At 48.7% G+C, this 19,619-nt stretch overlaps 1 protein-coding gene across 1 annotated transcript in view; it reads right to left on the reverse strand.

Moving 5' to 3' along the window:
* Window positions 1-19,619, reverse strand: part of ACVRL1 (activin A receptor like type 1) — a 57,825-nt gene that overhangs the window by 25,367 nt on the left and 12,839 nt on the right. The window contains exons 2-8 of the mRNA XM_033138667.1: window positions 15,678-15,761; window positions 14,045-14,266; window positions 12,455-12,672; window positions 11,041-11,140; window positions 8,749-8,895; window positions 7,059-7,334; window positions 5,646-5,843 (exon numbers count right to left, since the gene is read on the reverse strand). Coding sequence (XP_032994558.1) covers window positions 5,646-5,843; window positions 7,059-7,334; window positions 8,749-8,895; window positions 11,041-11,140; window positions 12,455-12,672; window positions 14,045-14,266; window positions 15,678-15,756 — 1,240 coding nt within the window. The 5' untranslated portion in view covers window positions 15,757-15,761. The remainder of the gene's footprint in view (window positions 1-5,645; window positions 5,844-7,058; window positions 7,335-8,748; window positions 8,896-11,040; window positions 11,141-12,454; window positions 12,673-14,044; window positions 14,267-15,677; window positions 15,762-19,619) is intronic.

Below are 19,619 nucleotides of genomic sequence, written 5' to 3' on the forward strand. Positions count from 1 at the left end.
AGAGACTTGCCTTTTTTCTAAGCTTACAAAACCCCATAACGAAAAAGGATTTGGTTGCAGAACTCAGCAGGAAGTTTCACCGGGGCCAATGGTCCTGCGAGGCTGACCAGGGTGCAGCCACCCCACCGCCACCCCCCAATCAAAGCTCAAACTAGTCTCCAACTCTGGCAAGTTGTTTTCAAGGGGTTGCCAAGCAAATGGCAAGAAGCCGGGTTCATTGTTCCTAAAGCCTTGTGCCTTTGGCGCCACCTGGCGGCCAAAATCTCTGCTCACCTAGAACCTCTGGCAGCTGGTCTTTTGTTCGTTAATCCATTCCAATGCTAATTGGCTCCATATGTCCTTAGCACTGGAGACTTTAACCATTTGGGGCTCGCTGACGCGGTGTTTTGTGGGTTTTTAGAATACTGATTGCCCTAATGCCCAGCGAAATGTCGCTCTGTGCCTTGTTATAACTTAAAAAAAAGAACTGTCAATGCAGTGGATGATCAGGCCCATCAAAACAGTCATCAAAGCAAGCAAGGATTTATTTATATTTTTTGTATAGGACTCCACGTTTGGTAGAGCTTGTGTCTGTTTCTGCCGGCCTATGTGTGCAGGCATATAGCCACATTAGGCACTTAACAGTTAACAGACATCTAATTAAGGTCGTGCACTGTGAATATAATAGGCTTATTAATGGGCAGCGCTTATTCCAAAAGAGAGAGATAGGATTAGCCTGGCCAATCTGTGCCTTGACTAGGAGATCCTTTTTGCTTTTTAATTAGCAAGTGTTTTTCTTTTCAGCCACTCATTTCTGGGGGCAGGTAGGGCTGAGAATTAGCAAACTGCTGCTTCACCTGTAATACAAATTCCCCACCCTGGGAAAGGCCAGGGTGAATCCTGGCTGGCACCATTGTGAACTGAGAAGAACCCAAGCCACAGGAACAAGCGAAACGTCATGATCTCAGGAAGCACGGTTCTGAATCGTGGACCTTAGTATCAGGCAGATTGTGCCTCCAATACTTTCTCTATGGGCAAGAGATCGGGATGCAGTGGCGTAGGGAGAGGGGGTGAAGGGGGTGGGAGCCCCGGGTACCACCCTGGAGAGGGTGACACTCTGGGCGCCCCTCCCTGGCTCGCCTCCGCCCGCGCATGCGTGCTGGGAGCAAAACCATGCCCCTGGGTGCTTCCAGGTTTGCCACCCTGGGTGGCTGGGCAGCTTCCTCTGCGCTTGTCGGGATGGGTTTATTTCCCGAAGCTGAGGCTCCAATACTTTGGCCACCTCATGAGAAGAGAAGACTCCCTGGAGAAGTCCCTGATGTTGGGAAAGATGGAGGGTACAAGGAGAAGGGGACGACAGAGGATGAGATGGTTGGACAGTGTTCTCGAAGCGACTAGCATGAGTTTGACAAAACTGCGGGAGGCAGTGGAAGACAGGAGTGCCTGGCATGCTCTGGTCCATGGGGTCACGAAGAGTCGGACACGACTGAACGATTGGCCCTGGCTCATCTAAGATGTTTCCAGATGGGTTTTCTGAGTTGCGCAAGATCTGGCTGTTATCTAGCACCTTCCAGTGCAATTAAGATACGAAAAATGATGGGAAATTGTGCTGGAAAGTGCACAACCCCTGGCTGACAATGTTGTGTAACCACCACACAAATCTATCTGGAAGAATGCTCAATAAACAACCAGCCTAGAAGCTGCCCAAAATAACTTCCATGCCTGGGGGGGAGATCAGAACTCAGGTCTCCCCAGTCCTAACCCATCTCTCTCACCACTAGCACACTGTCTATCATTTAGCATTTCCTTACTTTTTTACTCTGTTCTTCCCTGCATGAAGACTAAATAGCAGCTGCACCCAATCTCGGTCTACATCATTCCAAGCAATTTTCAGGGAACCTGCACGCACTGCAAAATTCAGCAGACCCTCCAAGTGTCCCTGTTCTCCAGGCACAGTATTGGATTCACAGAAGCCATCCAGGTATCTGTTTTGATCCTGGAATGTCCCGCTTTTCCTTAGGACATCCCTACTTTCAGGGGCATAGCAAGGCTCTGCGCTGCCTGGGGCGGTGGCGGCGCATAGGCACCCCCCTGGGGGAGGGGCACGATGCCCCCTCCTCGCTGGCATGATGCCCCCTCCTCGCTGGCCCACCCCCCACCGAAAAAAAACGCTGGGAGGGGGGGAAAGGGAAGCAGAGCAGGCGCGTTCAAGCGCTTGCTTTGCCTCCCCCTTTCCTCCTTCTAACGGCTTTTTTTTCTGTGCGAGGGGCGGGCCAGCGAGGAGGGGGTGTCATGGCAGAGACAAGCGTGACGCCCCCTCCTCGCTGGCCCGTCCCTCGCGCAAAAAAATAGCCGCTGGAAGGGGGGGGCAAGGTGGCATGCCCCTGTTTGGGGCCCGCCTGGCGGTGTGGGGTGGGGTGGGGTGGCCAAAGTGTCACCCCCCTTCCCTGGAACCCGGGGCGGACAGCCCCCCGCCCCCTACTACACCCCTGCCTACTTTCACTGGATAAATGTTGGAGGGTATGGAATAGGGTGTCCCTATTTCCTTCGGAGAAATGTTGGAGGGTACGATAATTGCGCGGCGCCATTTTCACCCTGCAAAGCTGCATAGCGAAGGTCAGATTCTGGCTTCTTTCCTACATGCATGCATGCATACGGGGAGAAACAGGACAAGAAGCCTTTTCTCGGAGGCCTCTGCATCCTTATGAAGACAGAAATGGCTTTGCTGCGGTTCCCCTGCAGGATTGGCTGGGGGATAGTAGAAGTTCCATGGACATGGCCCATTGCCAGACTGAGCTGCGATGCTGCTTGTTTCCTAATCAGAGCTGAACAAACAAAGTGCTGATTGAGTCTAATGGCCCCTTTAATCAGTAAGCCTGGCGCTGACACTAGATTACAGTGTTTATAATTTACAGCTAATCACTCGCGTGGAAAAGGAAAATAAAAGAGAACCCTCCATCCAACTAGACCAGCCGAAAGCCTTCGCATTAACAAGCCTGATTAGTGATTATTTCTGAGCAGGGAGCCAAATGCAAGGGAGATGGTGGTGTACGGCTGTCTTCCCCTTTGCATTCTCTGGCTGCAGCTGCTATTTTAAATCCTAAATTGACCATTTAGACAGGCTGGCTGTGTGAGATGTTACCGTAGGGGTGGGAAACTGGATCTGGCTAGGGGAGCCAGATCTTGATCTCCCTGACCCACACACCTTTCAATCACATGTCAGCATGATTCGGGGGACGGACAGACCTGTTTTTTGCCCGCATGGTTTGAAATAAAACCGTGCAGGAAAAAGGCACAGCTTGCCAAATGCCAACGTTCAGCTGATCATAGGAGATTGCAAAGCCGGGCACACAGCACTCCACGTGACTCTGGGACAGGGACAGATGAAGACCCATAGACCACAAGAACCGGGTGCCCCTATGAGAAGCCCACAAGCAGGACATAAGCACAGGGCCGGCGCGTCCATTAAGGTGAACTAGGCAATTGCCTAGGGCGCCAAAATGGAGGGGGTGCTGGCCAGGCTTCGGTGGGGGGGGGGTGGGACGGGCTAGCAGCAGCTTCTCCACTGTAGTGGAGAGGTGCTGCTTGCCCCCTACACCACCCCCCGGCTCCCGCTAAAGCAGGCTTTGGCGGAAGGCGGGCCAGGCGAGCAGCAGCTTCTCCACTACAGCGGAGAAACTGCTGCTTGCCTCTCCACCACTCCCACCTCCCGCTAAAGCAGGCTTTGGCGGGTGGCGGGTGGCAGGGGGCACCAGAAGGTGGACTGCCTAGGGCGCAAGAAACTCTAGCACCGGTCCTGTGCAAGCACAACAGCATTTCCCACACTTCCAAGTCCCAGCCACTGATGTTCAGAGGCATGCTGCCTCCAACAGAGGAGAGAGGCATCGTACCAGAAGCCGAGCACTGCATAGAATGGTAAAATGCACATGGTCACTTGCTATGGGATGGAGACAGAACATTCCAGAGGTATTTGCTGGCGGGGGGAGCGGGAGAGTCCAGATGGGACTTTGGATGTCCTGGGAGGAATCTAGACACATATAAAAAACGTTGTGAGTATGCTTAAAAAAAACCAAACACTTTGAAAAATATATTGAATTTGCCATAGCTCACCATCACCATCTAGTGTCACATTTGTATAATGCACCTTAGAACATACAGTGGTACCTCTGGTTACGTACTTAATTCGTTCCAGAGGTCCGTTCTTGACCTGAAATCGTTCTTAACCTGAAGCACCACTTTAGCTAATGGGGCCTCCCGCTGCCGCCGCGCAGCTGCTGCCCGATTTCTGTTCTCATCCTGAAGCAAAGTTCTTAACCCGAGGTACTATTTCTGGGTTAGCGGAGTCTGTAACCTGAAGCGTCTGTAACCCGAGGTACCACTGTACTTAAAAGGTTTGATTTGCAGCTGTATAGCCGAGTCCCTGAAGGGACGTGGGTGGTGCTGTGGTCTAAACCACTGAGCCTAGGGCTTGCCGATCGGAAGGTCGGCGGTTCAAATCCCCGTGACAGGGTGAGTTCCCGTTGTTCGGTCCCAGCTCCTGCCAACCTAGCAGTTTGAAAGCACACCAAAAAAGTGCATGTAGATAAATAGGTACCGCTCCGGCGGGAAGGTAAACAGTGTTTCCGTGTGCTGCTCTGGTTTCACCAGAAGCGGCTTAGTTGTGCTGGCCACATGACCCAGAAAGTGTCCCTCGGCCTTTAGAGCGAGATGAGCATGCAACCCTAGAGTCGTCCACGACTGGACTTCACTGTCAGGGGTCCCTTTACCTTTACCTTTTAGCCGAGTCCCTGATCTAATAAGACAGCAGGGACTGTTATTGCTTTTGCTGATCTGATGTAAGCCACTCCGGGAGCCCTTTTGGTTAACGAACTGGTTAAAAATGCTTAACACACTTTTAGAGAAAAGCTTGGAAAACAAGCCACACGCTATGGCTTAGGACAAGGTTGAGGAGCCAGCAGTCCAACAACATATGGACAGCCACAGGTTCCCCATCTCTGGGCTAGGGAGTCAGAAAGAAGGCATTTGTTGTGGGATGTAAACACAGAGCAGCCAAACCCAACACTGCTAGAGAGGACATGAAAGTAACTCAGTCCTCCAGGCTTAACTTCCTGTTTACCTGGACTGAGTTACAGGAACCAGAAGTAGGTGTGGTCTTACCTGGGAACTAGATCCCAAAGAAGACTTCCCCATTTTGCCTCGTCTTTTGAACAAGCAGGATGATCTCTCTCTGCTTGCAGCTGAGAGAAGCAGAGGTGAAGCCTGTTCCCCTATGGAAGCAGCTTCACCACATGTAAATAGATTTATCTAAGCTTATCTGCCTCTTTGAACCTGTACTCATGGATGAATGTAAGTAAACTCTGTTATAGCTAATAATCAGTACTGTATTGTGTCTTTGCTTTTAAGAGGGAAGAAGGGGAATATACCAGGAATATATATTTCTTATAGAGGCTTTAGCAAGCCTATGCAACCGTTTTCTGCTGTGTTTTAAAAGGGAATGTGACTCTGCTAAGTTAGGAGCTTGCTCACACAAGCTGGGATGATATATATAAAATAATATATACTCATCCCCACTCCTAAGCATTCCCACATTTGTGGCCATCATAAAAAGAGTGGGATTGATGAACCAACTTGATTATATTAGAACCTTGAGTTAATGGTCCCCTTACCGTTAACGACAGTTCTCCGGGCTATCTCCCAGAGGACGAGGCCATACGCCCAAATGTCAGTCCGCTTGAAGGATTCAAAGCGGTCCATTTGAATCTGTTCGTCTAAAACTTCAGGCGCCATGTAGCGTTTCGTGCCCACCCTTGGGTTGTTGCCAATGTCCAAGTAGTCGCTGCTCTGGGAATGCATGACTGCCAGACCTGAGAGAGAAACGCAGCGCCAATGGTTAGAAGAGTGCTGGTCTATGATGGCAACTGTTGAGCCTGTTACAACAACACCCTGCCAACTTATGCCAAGACTAAAGCATATACTCGTAACTGAATTACCGTTTTAAGCCTGCCTGAACAAAGCTGCTGTATGTGTAACTCGTCAACAAGTATTCTGTGTGAGTAAATGTTATTTTCACATTTTACAAGACTGTTTGTGTAATTATTGTTTTAAAGGAGAGGGGAAGTGGGGGGGGGGAATACCAGGAGAATCCAGTCTGCCTTAAAGCACCCTGGATTACTAAAAGGCTAAAACTAGCCTTTCTAAGCTTCCCTTTTAAGCTGCAAAGGGATGTACTCTGCTGGACTCACAAACGCAAGGAAGGATAATATCGAATACATATACCCCCACCTAGCATCTATTCACATCCCTGCACAAAAACCACACCTCTCCATTCTGGCTTGGAGTGGCTAGCAGCACTGGCGGAGGAAGGTCGGGTGCGGGGGGTGCGATGCGCACCGGGTGTCAGCCGTGACGGTGGGTAACATTGCCGTGCCACACACTACTGCGGGCAGCTCACCCTGCCCCCTTGCCATTCCGGGTGCCAGGGCAGGTAGCTCCGCCCTTGGCTAGCAGCCCACCTGCCTGCCTTTCCATGTGCCCACGTGTGTGTAATCACTTGGAAAGGGGACGCGGGTGGCGCTGTGGTCTAAACCACTGAGCATCTTGGGCTTGCCGATCAGAAGGTTGGCAGTTCGAATCCCCATGGCGGAGTGAGCTCCTGTTGCTCTGTCCCAGCTCCTGCCAACCTAGCAGTTCGAAAGCACGCCAGTGCAAGTAGATAAATGGGTAGGGCTGTGGCGGGAAGGTAAACAGCATTTCCGTGCGCTCTGGTTTCTGTCACAGGGTTCCGTTACGCCAGAAGCGGTTTAGTCATGCTGGTCACATGACCTGGAAAGCTGTCTATGGACAAACGGCGGCTCCCTCGGCCTGAAAGCGAGATGAGCGCCGCAACCCCATAGTCGCCTTTGACTGGACTTAACCATCCAGGGGTCCTTTACCTTTACCTTTCTTTCTAATCACTTGGAAGATGTGAGAGTCAGACTTCCCCATGACTCTCTTTCCCCCCTCAAAAGCTTCCTAATTCCTTAAGCAGAGGTTGGGCCAGCATTTCCAGTGTGCCACCTCAGCACCTAAAGTCTACTTACCCAGATCAGCAATGCAGCATTGCTTGTTGTTCTTGACTAAGATGTTCCTACTTTTTAGGTCCCGGTGAGCAATGGCTGGCTTGCCCTGGGTGCCAAAGATCTCCACGTGGAGATGGAGGAGGCCACAGATGATGGAGTTGGCGAAGAGCAGGCAGCTCTCCACATCCAGTGCCGTGTGCTGAAGGTAGTCGTAGAGGGAGCCATGCTCATGGTAGTGGGTGATCAGCCACAGCTGGGTGCTGGAGTTCCTTGAGGTCATGTCGGAGGCAATGAATCCTGTGGTCGGTTAAAGAAGAAGAAGAGTTTGGGTTTGATATCCTGCTTTATCACTACCCGAAGGAGTCTCAAAGTGGCTAACATTCTCCTTTCCCTTCCTCACCCACAACAAACACTCTGTGAGGTGAGTGGGGCTGAGAGACTTCAGAGAAGTGTGACTAGCCCAAGGTCACCCAGCAGCTGCATGTGGAGGAGCGGAGGCGCGAACCCGGTTCCCCAGATTACGAGTCTACCACTCTTAACCACTACACCACACTGGCAGAAATCAGGAGGGCAGAAATCAGGAGTGGACCCCACACAAGGGCATGAATGATCAAGGTGCTTCAGAAAGAAATGCAAAATGGCTGCCCGTTTTGCCCTAAGGGAATTTTAGGAGGGGATTGTGAGAATGAGGGGAAGGTGAAGTAAGAAGGATGGAGGAGAAAGGGAGAGAAGCAGGAAAAGGTGAAGCTAGGATAACTAAGAAGGGATTGCAGAGGAGCAGATGAGAGTTAAACCTGAAGGAGGGCACTGGTGAACTGAGAATAGATGCTATGCTCTTGGACCCACAGCCCATTATACTCAATACTCTGCTCTGACTGGCAGTAGGCCTCAAACTCATTCTTCACGATTCCAAACAGAGGCATCTCCTAGGTTTGCTATCTGTGACTGCACTGGGGCAGGAGGAGGAGAAAATAAAGGAGATGTGAGGTAGGGATGGACAAATGCTGCCGTTTTGGTTTTGCTCAGTTCTTCATTTTTCCAATCTGGAGTTTCCAACCTTTCCATAATGGTTTATGACCTCTGTTTTCAAAAGCACCTAATAAAATTCACCAGCATTTTAGGGCTTATTTCTACTAACATACAGATTTTTTGTGTCAATTTTGCCCAATATATACATTCAGCAAAGCACATTCATATTTTCCCCCTAATACAATGCACTTCTGTATGTTATCTTCCCAAGCACATGCATTTTTATGCACACTTTGCCCTTATATATTCATTTCTGTACACATTACTTGGTTAGAGAAATGAACTGCAAAATTCAGAAATTGTAAATTTTGAAGACTATATATACAGTGGTATCTTGGTTTTCGAATGTAATCTCTTCTGGAAGTCTGTTCGACTTCCGAAACATTCGAAAACCAAGGCGCGGCTTCCGAATGGTGCAGGCGCCCCGGAAACAACAGCCAACAGCTTCATCAGACGTTTGGCTTCCAAAAAATGTTCAAAAACCAAAACACTTACTTCCAGGCTTTCAGCATTCGGGAGCCAAAATGTTCGAGTACCAAGGCATTCAAGAGCCAAGGTTCCACTGTATTTAGTGCTTTTTAAAAAAATAATAGGTGTCAGAGCTCTGGCTCAAAAAGACGCATCGACAATACTGATTTATCTGTGCTGACATTTCTGGAAAAATTGCCCCATTTCTGCTCACCTAAGATGTTGTCATGCCTCAGCAGCACTGTGTTGTAGATCTCTGTCTCACGGAACCACGACTGCTCATCCCGGGACGAGAAGATCTTGACCGCCACATTTTCCCCATGCCACATAGCACGCCACACCTCCCCATATCGTCCTTTGCCTGTTGGGGGGTGGGGGGAGTGACAGTTTTCACACTAGGTTTCGCTTACCTCCATCTAGGTTCATCATCCTGAGCTGGTGCATAAACATACACTAAAGAATGCTAGCATATATCTTTCATGTGCCACAGGCATCAACCACTGAGATGCAGAGTCCATTTTTGCCTGAGACGATGTGGGAATTGTCACCCAGGGAAAGGCGGAGCTAGCAGTTCCGTCACCTGGACTGACACACATGCTGTGCACCCGGGGGGGGGGGGCAGGCCATGGGGCCGGGGCCAGCATCCCAGGGAGGAAGAGCGAGCATCCCAGGGGGCAAGATGCCCATGGGGGCCGAACGAGCTACCCATGCTGGTGGAGCGAGCTGCCCATGGTGGGCTGCTTCCTGGGCGGGGGAGGGAGGGAGCCGCACTGCTTTGCCAGTAGCCTTCCTCCCTTCCCTTTTGCTTTAGATAGCAGATTTATTGAGCATAAATCAGGACAAAGAAAAACAGGTCATCTCTCCTTCCTCTCCTCAGAGAGAGTCGCAAAAGCAAAAGCTATATGCAAAGGAAGTTCCCAGCAATCTGTGCTGGTGTGTAAACAGACATGTGAACACACAACAGTTCCATGTCTGCAACTTAAGGTGGAATGGAATTTTCCCAACAGGCTTCCCCCCAGGAAGCAGCCCAGGAGTGGGGGATCAATGGTGTGCCACTTGCCCGCAACTCCCAAGCCTCCCCTGAGCTGTCAAAATGAAGGGGGAACGGGGGGGGGGGGAGGCTGCCAGCAAGGCGGCACAGCTCTGCCCCTTCCCCCAATGGCTTGGGGTAGGCTTGGGAGTCGCAGGTGGGCGGCGCGCCGAATATCACCCCCCTCAGTGATGACACCTGGGGGCGCCCCCCACTGCTCCCCTTCCTCCGCCCCTGCACCCAGGGTCAACCTCTTCATGCATCTTACTAGAGATAGCGGAGTCCTCAGCAGGGGTAAAGGGTAATAATGGGAAATCTCCCAAGCTGACATGGTTTATGGTGATCTGCAAAACTAGCAACCTTTGCGTGTGTTAAACAATTTGGACAGTCCATTCCCCTAAAACACAGGTCTCGTGCGGCATGAAGAAAACCACAGGCCAGCACAAGGTGTGGTCATATCAACTGTGCTAATTCGATCTGGGCTTCCAGCATGGGATTTTCTGTCCTGAACCGAAAACTGGAGGTGTGTCAGTTGCATAACTGAGCATGAGAGACACAGACAATGTTTTAGAAGATTCCTTATTGCTGTCAATACGCATGTAATTTTTCCTCACTCAAAATGAGTGGCGGATAAAGTGGTTCTGAAGGTTCCAGTTCAGTCACTGTAAAAAGCACAGAAGTCCAACTGTGATAACAGCGACTCATAGAATCATAGAATCATAGAGTTGGAAGAGACCACAAGGGCCATCCAGTCCAACCCCCTGCCAAGCAGGAAACACCATCAAAGCATTCCTGACAGATGGCTGTCAAGCCTCTGCTTAAAGACCTCCAAAGAAGGAGACTCCACCACACTCCTTGGTAGCAAATTCCACTGCCGAACAGCTCTCACTGTCAGGAAGTTCTTCCTAATGTTTAGGTGGAATCTTCTTTCTTGTAGTTTGAATCCATTGCCCCGTGTCCGCTTCTCTGGAGCAGCAGAAAACAACCTTTCACCCTCCTCTATATGACATCCTTTTATATATTTGAACATGGCTATCATTTGAAGCAGGAGGACAAGTCTCATAGCCAAACTGGTGTTCGATTCATAGGTGTGTTTTGTCACAGAAATTGAAAACAAACAAACAAACAAACAAATAAATAAATAAATAAATAAATAAAATATTTTTGCCCTGCCCATCTTGCTGGGTTTCCCCAGCTACTCTGGGCAGCTCCCAACAGAATATTATTATTATTATTATTAAACATCAAACTTTAAAAACTTCCCTAAACAGGAGTGAATGCACAACCTGTGTGAACAACACAACCTTTCTTGGGCTTGCTATTTGTGATGGCAATTCCACACAATGCTGAGCTAAGGAATGGCTCGAGAGTCCAGAGTTTAGGAAAGAGCTGGAAAATATGATCCTGTTTTCACGCATGTTAGGAAGTGCTCGGTTGGTGACAATATATATGCACACCGGGTTTCTTGCTGCTTACCAACACATTCAACCAGGCTGATCTGCCGAGCCACGGTTCTCTGGACGAGGAAGGGCAGCCCAGAGCCACTCCCGGTGGTGCAGTCATCATTCAGCAGGTTCTAAATGCAATTTGAAACAAGCGGTGACACACAGAGGAACGGCAAGCGAGACACACCTAACAACAATCTACCAAGCCGTATTCAATGCAATTTGTCACAGAACCACCCTGAGATCTATGGCTGAAGGGCGGCGTACAAATTTAATAAAGAATCAAAGAATCACCATCATAATAATGAGAATCGTTTCAATGCAGCCTTACTTATCTGCCTTTGAAATAAATTAAAACAATTCTTTTAGAAGATAGTTAAAAAGACTCTTCTTAAAAACCTAAAAACTCCCTTAAAAGAATCAAATCTTCAAAAAGGGCTGCCTTTTAAAAAACAATTTTTAAACAAATTCAATAACCATTAAACATCCAGCAGTAAATCTAACGGTGTTTGTTTTATCCATTGTCTCTAGACATGGACTTCACATTCAACAAACATATTACTTAATGTAACCCGTCCACTGAGAACATTGAGCGGTTGGTATAGGAAGGTCTCGATTTTGGTCATTCACATAGTTACAGAAAGGGCTCCACATTTCTTGGAAGGCGTCTCGATTTGTTATGTCTTTAATTGCCTTCCTGAGTGCGACCCAGGGCTGTCTTCTGCAAAACTCTGCTAAATGGGAACTAAATTCCCACAGGAATAGCAGGATGAGGGAAAAAGTCACAGGCCCATGCAGCAATACACTGCCCGCACTCTGAGCAGGTGGTCTAACTTCCATTTAACTTCCCCGCAATGCCCTGGAGTGAATCAATTCCAGGGTCATTTTGGGAATCTTAAAAGGCAGCTGTTCCCAGCTATACCCTGGGCATTTATTTTTAAAGGAGGGTCCATCAGTGAGAGGACCTGCTGGAAAGTTCGGGCTCAAAGGATTCTTCCCTAAGGATTCTGGGAGCTGCTGGCTGCTGGCACTGATCCTGGCTTGAAGCACAACTTTGTTGTTGTTCAGTCGTTCAGTCGTGTCCGACTCTTCGTGACCCCATGGACCAGAGCACGCCAGGCACGCCTATCCTTCACTGCCTCTCGCAGTTTGGCCAAACTCATGTTAGTAGCTTCGAGAACACTGTCCAACCATCTCATCCTCTGTCGTCCCCTTCTCCTTGTGCCCTCCATCTTTCCCAACATCAGGGTCTTTTCTAGGGAGTCTTCTCTTCTCATGAGGTGGCCAACTAGGAAGCACAACTAGGAAGCTCAAACCAAAACCTTTCACCAGCCCACCAGCAGCAGTGAAGCGAGATTCTGGGAGATTACAGAAGCTCAAGGGACTTCAGGTGAGCTTGCATTCCAATGCAGGGTGGGACAGAGGTGCGATTACCGACTACTTACTTTTAAGGTGCTGTCACCAAGCGTGGATGCTTTCAGTATGAAATCCATGTCCTCCAGATCATCAGACCTCAACCGTATCCGTCTCTGCCGGCTCTGGAACACCTTCCATACAGACAGCCCAACCAATGCAGCGAGAACCAAAAAAGCAAAGAGGGGAACCAGGATCATCAGGAGAAGGTTCTTAAGAGAAGGACTCTCTTCTTCCGGCGGATCTTCACCTGGTTGGAAAGAAAGGAAATGAACTTGGTTATTGTCGCTTCTCTAATGGTGAGGAGTCCTCTTGGCATTGTCAGTTTTCATTTCTTAGTACAGAAAGTATTGATCTGATGTGTAGAGAGCTTTCCTATTCTGATTAGTTCAGAGCTGTTCTAGAAGTTTCTGTGAGAGAAACAGGAAGAATCATAGAATCATAGAGTTGTAAGAGACCACAAGGGCCATCCAGTCCAACCCCCTGCCAAGCAGGAAACACCATCAAAGCATTCCTGACAGATGGCTGTCAAGCCTCCGCTTAAAGACCTCCAAAGAAGGAGACTCCACCACACTCCTTGGTAGCAAATTCCACTGCCGAACAGCTCTCACTGTCAGGAAGTTCTTCCTAATGTTTAGGTGGAATCTTCTTTCTTGTAGTTTGAATCCATTGCTCCGTGTCCGCTTCTCTGGAGCAGCAGAAAACAACCTTTCACCCTCCTCTATATGACATCCTTTTATATATTCGAACATGGCTGTCATATCACCCCTTAACCTTCTCTTCTCCAGGCTAAACATACCCAGCTCCCTAAGCCGTTCCTCATAAGGCATTGTTTCCAGGCCTTTGACCATTTTGGTTGCCCTCTTCTGGACACGTTCCAGCTTGTCAGTATCCTTCTTGAAGGTTTCTGATGTTTTGGTTATTTCTCTGGGAAGCTGTATAAAGGTAAAGGTAAAGGGACCCCTGACCGTTAGGTCCAGTCGTGGACGACTCTGGGGTTGCAGCGCTCATCTCGCGTTACTGGCCGAAGGAGGTAGGCAGGAACAGGGACCGTGCAATGGGAGCTCACCCCGTTGCAGGGATTCAAACCGCCGACCTTCAGATTGGCAAGCCCTAGGCTCTGTGGTTTAACCCACAGTGCCACCCGCATCCCTGGGAGTTCTGTTATGTTTCTGTCAAGGTCGTACTGACTATAATAGTAAGGCCAGGAGAAGCCTGGGTCTCACTCACTTTCTCTTTAACTCTTTGTTCTGGTGTTCTGTTCCGTATGCTTAGTGTTAAGGTTAAGTCTTATTATAAGTTTATGTTTTATTGTTTTTTGCTGCAACTGGATTTTTATGGACTGTGCCAATCCTGAATGCACTGGATTTGTGACCATTACGCTCATTTACCTTTAGTATCAGTAAAGTTCTGCCGGATGAAGTACAATTGCCTCTTTGTCTATTATTATTTTTTTGGAAACTCTGCTACGTGTTTAAGTTTTTTTTCTGCTCCCCCGTTCAATGGGCGACAGACATTCACTCCAATCAAATGGCAATCTCTCAACTCCCTATGGGATCTCCTACCTATGGGAGCTAATAATCCTCGAGGCACGATCCTTGCAAGAGAAAGCATAGCTGTACCTGGTAACTGGATGGTGAGATTCAAATTACACATGTCGGTTGAACAACATATTATGGCAGTTTTTGTCGTGTGGGAGCCTCTGCAGAACTCAGACATGGATTGAAGGCATCCTTTCTTGCGGATCATTTCCCCCTCTGTCAGATGCTTGCTCACAAAACACAGCTTCCCTGTACAAGTGCTATTGAGACAGTTTGGCTGCTCACACACACAGTTCACCAGATCTGCAGGAAGACAAAGAAAGACAGTGTTTCCCCCTGACGTTTGAACCTTTGATTCTTCCCTGCCCAATAAGGATGATGGAGAAAGGTGGTTCAGATTTTGCCACGAACCGACCTGATCTGTATTTTCCAACACAAGATGTGCAAACTGAATCACAGCTAGCCTTTGAAATCTACACGTCTCTGAATTTTGGGATGCCGTTCCCCGGCCAAATTACGTGTACAAAAACGTGAAAATTCAGGGAAAGTGTGCATAAAATGCACACACGTTAGTAAAAAGGGCATATGAAATACACAGGGAAGATAGCTTTCAAGAATCTGTACAACAGGCAAACTGAATACTAAAAGGCATCTATTAGGAGACATTTGCGCTAAAACACTTGTGGCCTTTCAATTTAAAAATCACAAACTGATACAGAAATGTAAAATGGACTAGGGAAGTTTATAAACGAAATAGGATTTATTTATTTAATGACGATTGACTTGAAATAAGCTGCTAGTTATGCAGCCATAATGCGTAAGTTTTTTGGGGGGGAGGGGGGAACTGATGCAGAAATGTGGAGCTTTAGACAGGAAAAATTACAAACTGGAAGCAACGTAAATTGACAGATGTGTTGAATCCTGCCTCCATACTCAGTGGCAGAGTGGCAGGGCGGGATGATCCTCCGGGGGGGGGGGGGAGGTCCGATCGCAGTGTGGTGGTGTGATCCTCCTGGCAAGGGTCCGATTGTGGCAAGGCGGCGCGATCCTTTGGGGAGGGGAAGGTCCGATCGCCATGAGGTGGTGCGATCCTCCCAGCGGGGGGTTGATCACGGCGTGGCAGCATGATCCTCCAGGCAGGGGGCTGATTGCAGTGCCGCGGCGCGATCTGCTCAGGGGGGATTTTGTCCCCCCCCCCCAGGATGGCACCTGGGGTGGACCACCTCCACCGCACCCCCCTCCCTACGCCCCTGTCCATACTCCTAGCCCAACCAAAGAACACTATAGCCACAATATGCTCAATATTCTGTTTAAAAGGTTCCGGAGTCAGGAACAACTGAAGTGCTACATACAGTAGGACCAAGCACTTTCACCCTTGCTAAAACTCAGAAAGTCTAGGTCTGATCAGTTCTCCCCCGGGTGAGACTGCAAGACCATCTGAGCACAGGGCCGGCTCTACTACATACTCTCCAACATTTCTCTGTTGAAAATAAGGACAGGATGTTGAATATAAAATATGCTGATTTGGGAAGTATCCTGAGCAGCTGTAGCTACTCAGGCTAATGGATCACTTCCTCAGTGGGGCCTGGTCCTGAAGCGAAGTGTCTCTTAAGAAACAGCAGCCTCTTTGGCAAACAACTGTTTTTGCAAGGGGGCCTGGTGCTAAAGTCTGCGCCTCTCCCCACTCTTCCGGACACAGTTGTCTCCCACTTACCATTTCCTCCGGCTGCTTCGATGTTTCTTGGGAGGCTCATGATGGCCACGAAAAGGCCAGCGATAGCTCTTTGCCGCATTTTCTCTACAAAAAGGGCAGAATGAGTTAAGGAAAGGGATCCTGGAAGAACGTTTCAGACACATAGGATAACAGCATTTGTCTCACCAAAGAGATTTACATGGAGATTTATACATTTACCTATTTTTAAAAATGTATTCAAGAAGAGCCTGCCTTAGAACATCTGGGGCATGGAACCAAACGGAGGGGAGGTGACCGCAGTCTTAATCTCTCAGGACCTGGTGTGCGAAGTTGAGTGCTGTTGAACTGATGAGGAACACTGAACACAGTGTTATCAAATTCATTATACAGTCGTACCTTGGATCCCAAACGCCTTGCAAGTTGAACGTTTTGGCTCCTGAACACCACAAACCCGGAAGTGACTGTTCCGGTTTGCAAACTATTTTTGGAAGCCAAACGTCTGATGGGGCTTCCGCAGCTTCCAATTGGCTTCCTGCAGCCAATCGGAAGCTGCACCTTGGTTTCTGAACGTTTTGGAAGTCGAATGGACTTCCAGAATGGATTCTGTTTGACTTCCAAGGTACGACTGCATACTTATAGATTGGGGGGTGGGACCCCCTTAAACCCTAGAAATTAATAAATGGTAGGATTTTGATTACTTGGGATATGAAAGGAGAAAGACAAGGTGCAGAGGAATTCCTGAGCAAGCCTTTGTAAAATGACCTGGCCAAGCTAGGACCATTAAGAAAACAACACAGGGCCTTTGAGAGCCACACGGGCAATGCACACTGGCAACTCTCCTTCCCCCTTGCCCTGAGGTGTGAACAGAGACTGGGAGTTTGGAAGGTTGCCAGGGTAACTGGGTGTGAGGTGACAGGAAAAGAGTTTTTAGTGAGTGTTCTGGGAAGAAGGAAAAAGGAAGACCGGGATCCATCTTGGGCAGGCTGGCTGAAGGCAGACTGCAGTGCTGTGGGAGACAAGAGGATGCCAGCATGGTTAACCAGCAGAATCAGGCCACTATCAGAGTCAAGAAGGCATCCTTCAGAGAATAGGATGTCTTGTCCAAATGAGAACAGCACTTCTCGCTGTTCAACTTTAGCACAAAGGTGTTGGGCAGGGAGCTATTCTGCAGGTGGGTCTGCAAAGAGAAGGCAGGCTTTTGAGCAGCCACTGTCTTCTATTCACCGACTCTTCATGATAAAACCCTATCTGGGGATGATGGTGTGCTAACTTCGAAAACCTGCCCATCATGTGGGGAGTGTTCTGAGCTGCAATTGTGGGTATACAGTCGTACCTTGGATCCCAAACGCCTTGCGAGTCAAACGTTTTGGCTCCCGGATACCGCGAACCGGTGTTCAGGTTTGCGGACGTTCTTTGGAACCCGAACGTCCGACGCGGCTTATCCGGCTTCCGATTGGCTGCAGGAGTTTCCTGCAGCCAATCGGAAGCTGCACCTTGGTTTCCAAACGTTTTGGAAGTCGAACGGACTCCCAGAACGGATTCCGTTTGACTCCCGAGGTACCACTGTGCTGGTTTTCGCGTTTGTTGTTTTTAAAGGAGAGAAGAGTTTCTAATTTTGCTTCTGGGAAAGATCTGGCCTCAAAGGATGCCGAGTTCATCCTGCACTGTTGTGCTATTGGATCCTTTTTCGTGCTATGCTGCCTGGCTGTGCTCCAAGCTGTCCCCTCTGTATCTCCATGAGCTGAGGCCAGCTGTTGATTTCAGGGACCTCAGAGGTTTTGTTGCAGGCTTATCGCTAACATAAAAATACTCTTTGCAGGAATCCAGAAATGTTCCAGCTGCTCCACTGAAGAGACAGGAGTGGGAGGGTGGTTGGGTGGGTTTTTTTTGTTTTTTTTTTGAGGGGGTTGCTTATTTGTTCATTTCCTTGTGAAACAGAAACTCTTGCCAAGCTAAACCCAAGGGTGTCTAGACCTCGCCCATGCCCCTTCCAACTCCTGAAAACTTCCCCTTCGTCAATACAGGCAAAATTTGGGTCCTGAGAGTCTGAGACCGTTTCTCGTCCTGCGTCGCCCACAAATTCCTAGCATAAACAAAGTCACCACTCAGCTTCCTGCGATTCAAAAATTCCAGTGTGTAGCCAGGGCGTTGCAGCCCGGACAGGAATCAAGATTGTTTAGATTCTGTCCTTGATGTTTGGGGGGGCGGAAAGGGAGATATGCAAGCAGAGGGAGTTCTACCAGTCTGCAAAGATCTATCAGAGCAAGGCATATGCAGCACGGCTCCAGCCATGGAAGAATAGAAACTCCTGCCCCAGAAACAGCTTGCTTTGTTTTTGCCGGTGGAGGGGAAGTTGAGGGTAAAGCTCAGAGAACATTGGCCTGTAAATAGTGATATCAGAAAGGAAGACTAAGATCAAGATCCTGTGCAGAGGGAATGTTGGCTCCTTGCAAATCAGAAGTCTGTATCTCTTCTCTGGCACAATGCCCCCCCCCCTTTCTCATTTCAGTCTTTGGGCTCCTCCAGACAACCTGTTTACTGAGCATGCAGCTTGATTTGCTTGCCCAAAGCATATGCAGAGGTTAGATTGAGCATTTGTTCTGGTTTGTTTGCATGGAGGTTATACACAGGGCTTTTTTTCAACACAGTTCCGGCACCTCTCGGGTGGGCCATTATAACAGACCTTCCAAGTGTCCCTATTTTCCAGGGACAGTTCCAGATTTACAAAAGCAGTCCTGGTTTCTGATCTGATCCCAGAATGTCCCGCTTTTCCTTAGGCCAGGGGTGTCCAAACTTTTTCCAATGAGGGCCAGATTTGATGAAGTGGACATGCGTTGACCTTTTTAAGGATTGAAGTTGTTGAGTTTTGGGGGATTTAACCCTAAAGTTAAGTTGTTGAGCTTTTTTAGGATTGAAATTGCTGGCCTACCTTTAGGATTTTACCCTAGGAAATAAACTGCCACAGGGGCCGGATTAAACCGACTGCTGGGCTGGATTAGGCCCTGGGCCGGACTTTGCTCATGCCTGCCTTAAAAAGGTAAAGGGACCCCTGACCATTAGGTCCAGTCGTGTCCGACTCTGGGGTTACGGCGTTTATCTCGCGTTACTGGACGAGGGAGCCGGTGTACAGCTTCCGGGTCATGTGGCCAGCATGACTAAGCCGCTTCTGGTGAACCAGAGCAGCGCATGCCTTAGACCATCCATATTTTCATCTGAGAAATGTTGGAGGGTACAGTAGGATGTCCCTATTTTCATCAGAGAAATGTTGGAGGGTATGTTATAAGAGGAACAGGGAGGCATTCATGGTGAGTTCTGGCACCTCTTTTTCTATAAAAATAGCACTGGTTATACCACCACGAGCATCCATTTGATCTGCTTGCAGCAGGACGGTTATACAGTGGTACCTCGGGTTACAGACGCTTCTTATTACAGACGCTTCAGGTTACAGACTCCACTAACCCGGAAGTAGTACCTCGGGTTAAGAACTTTGCTTCAGGATGAGAACAGAAATTGCGCGGCGGTGGCAGCAGGAGGCCCCATTAGCTAAAGTGGTACCTCAGGTTAAGAACAGTTTCGGGTTAAGAACGGACCTCCAGAACGAATTAAGTTCTTAACCCGAGGTACCACTGTACGCCTTCCATAACAATTAGTTCATTCCACACCTTTAAATGCATTTCTCCATCACTTAAGAGTACCTCCGGACTGTGACTCTTTTTGCAAGAGGGATTCAGGTGCATACCAGAGCTTTGCACAGGCAATTATGGATTAAAGGGCTCTGTTTCCCCAGCACAACAAATCCACTTTGAAAGAGAATTGGGCTTTTTGCGGTCTGGAAAGTGTGGGAGGAACAAATGATTAATGGGAATATATGTAAACATAAATCAGGATAAATACTCATTGTCGTACAACTGCCCCGCTGACAAATCAGACTGAATGCTCAATAGAGACATTTTCTGTCTATCA

This window comes from Lacerta agilis, chromosome 2, assembly GCF_009819535.1.
Source record: "Lacerta agilis isolate rLacAgi1 chromosome 2, rLacAgi1.pri, whole genome shotgun sequence".
Lineage (NCBI taxonomy): Eukaryota > Metazoa > Chordata > Lepidosauria > Squamata > Lacertidae > Lacerta > Lacerta agilis.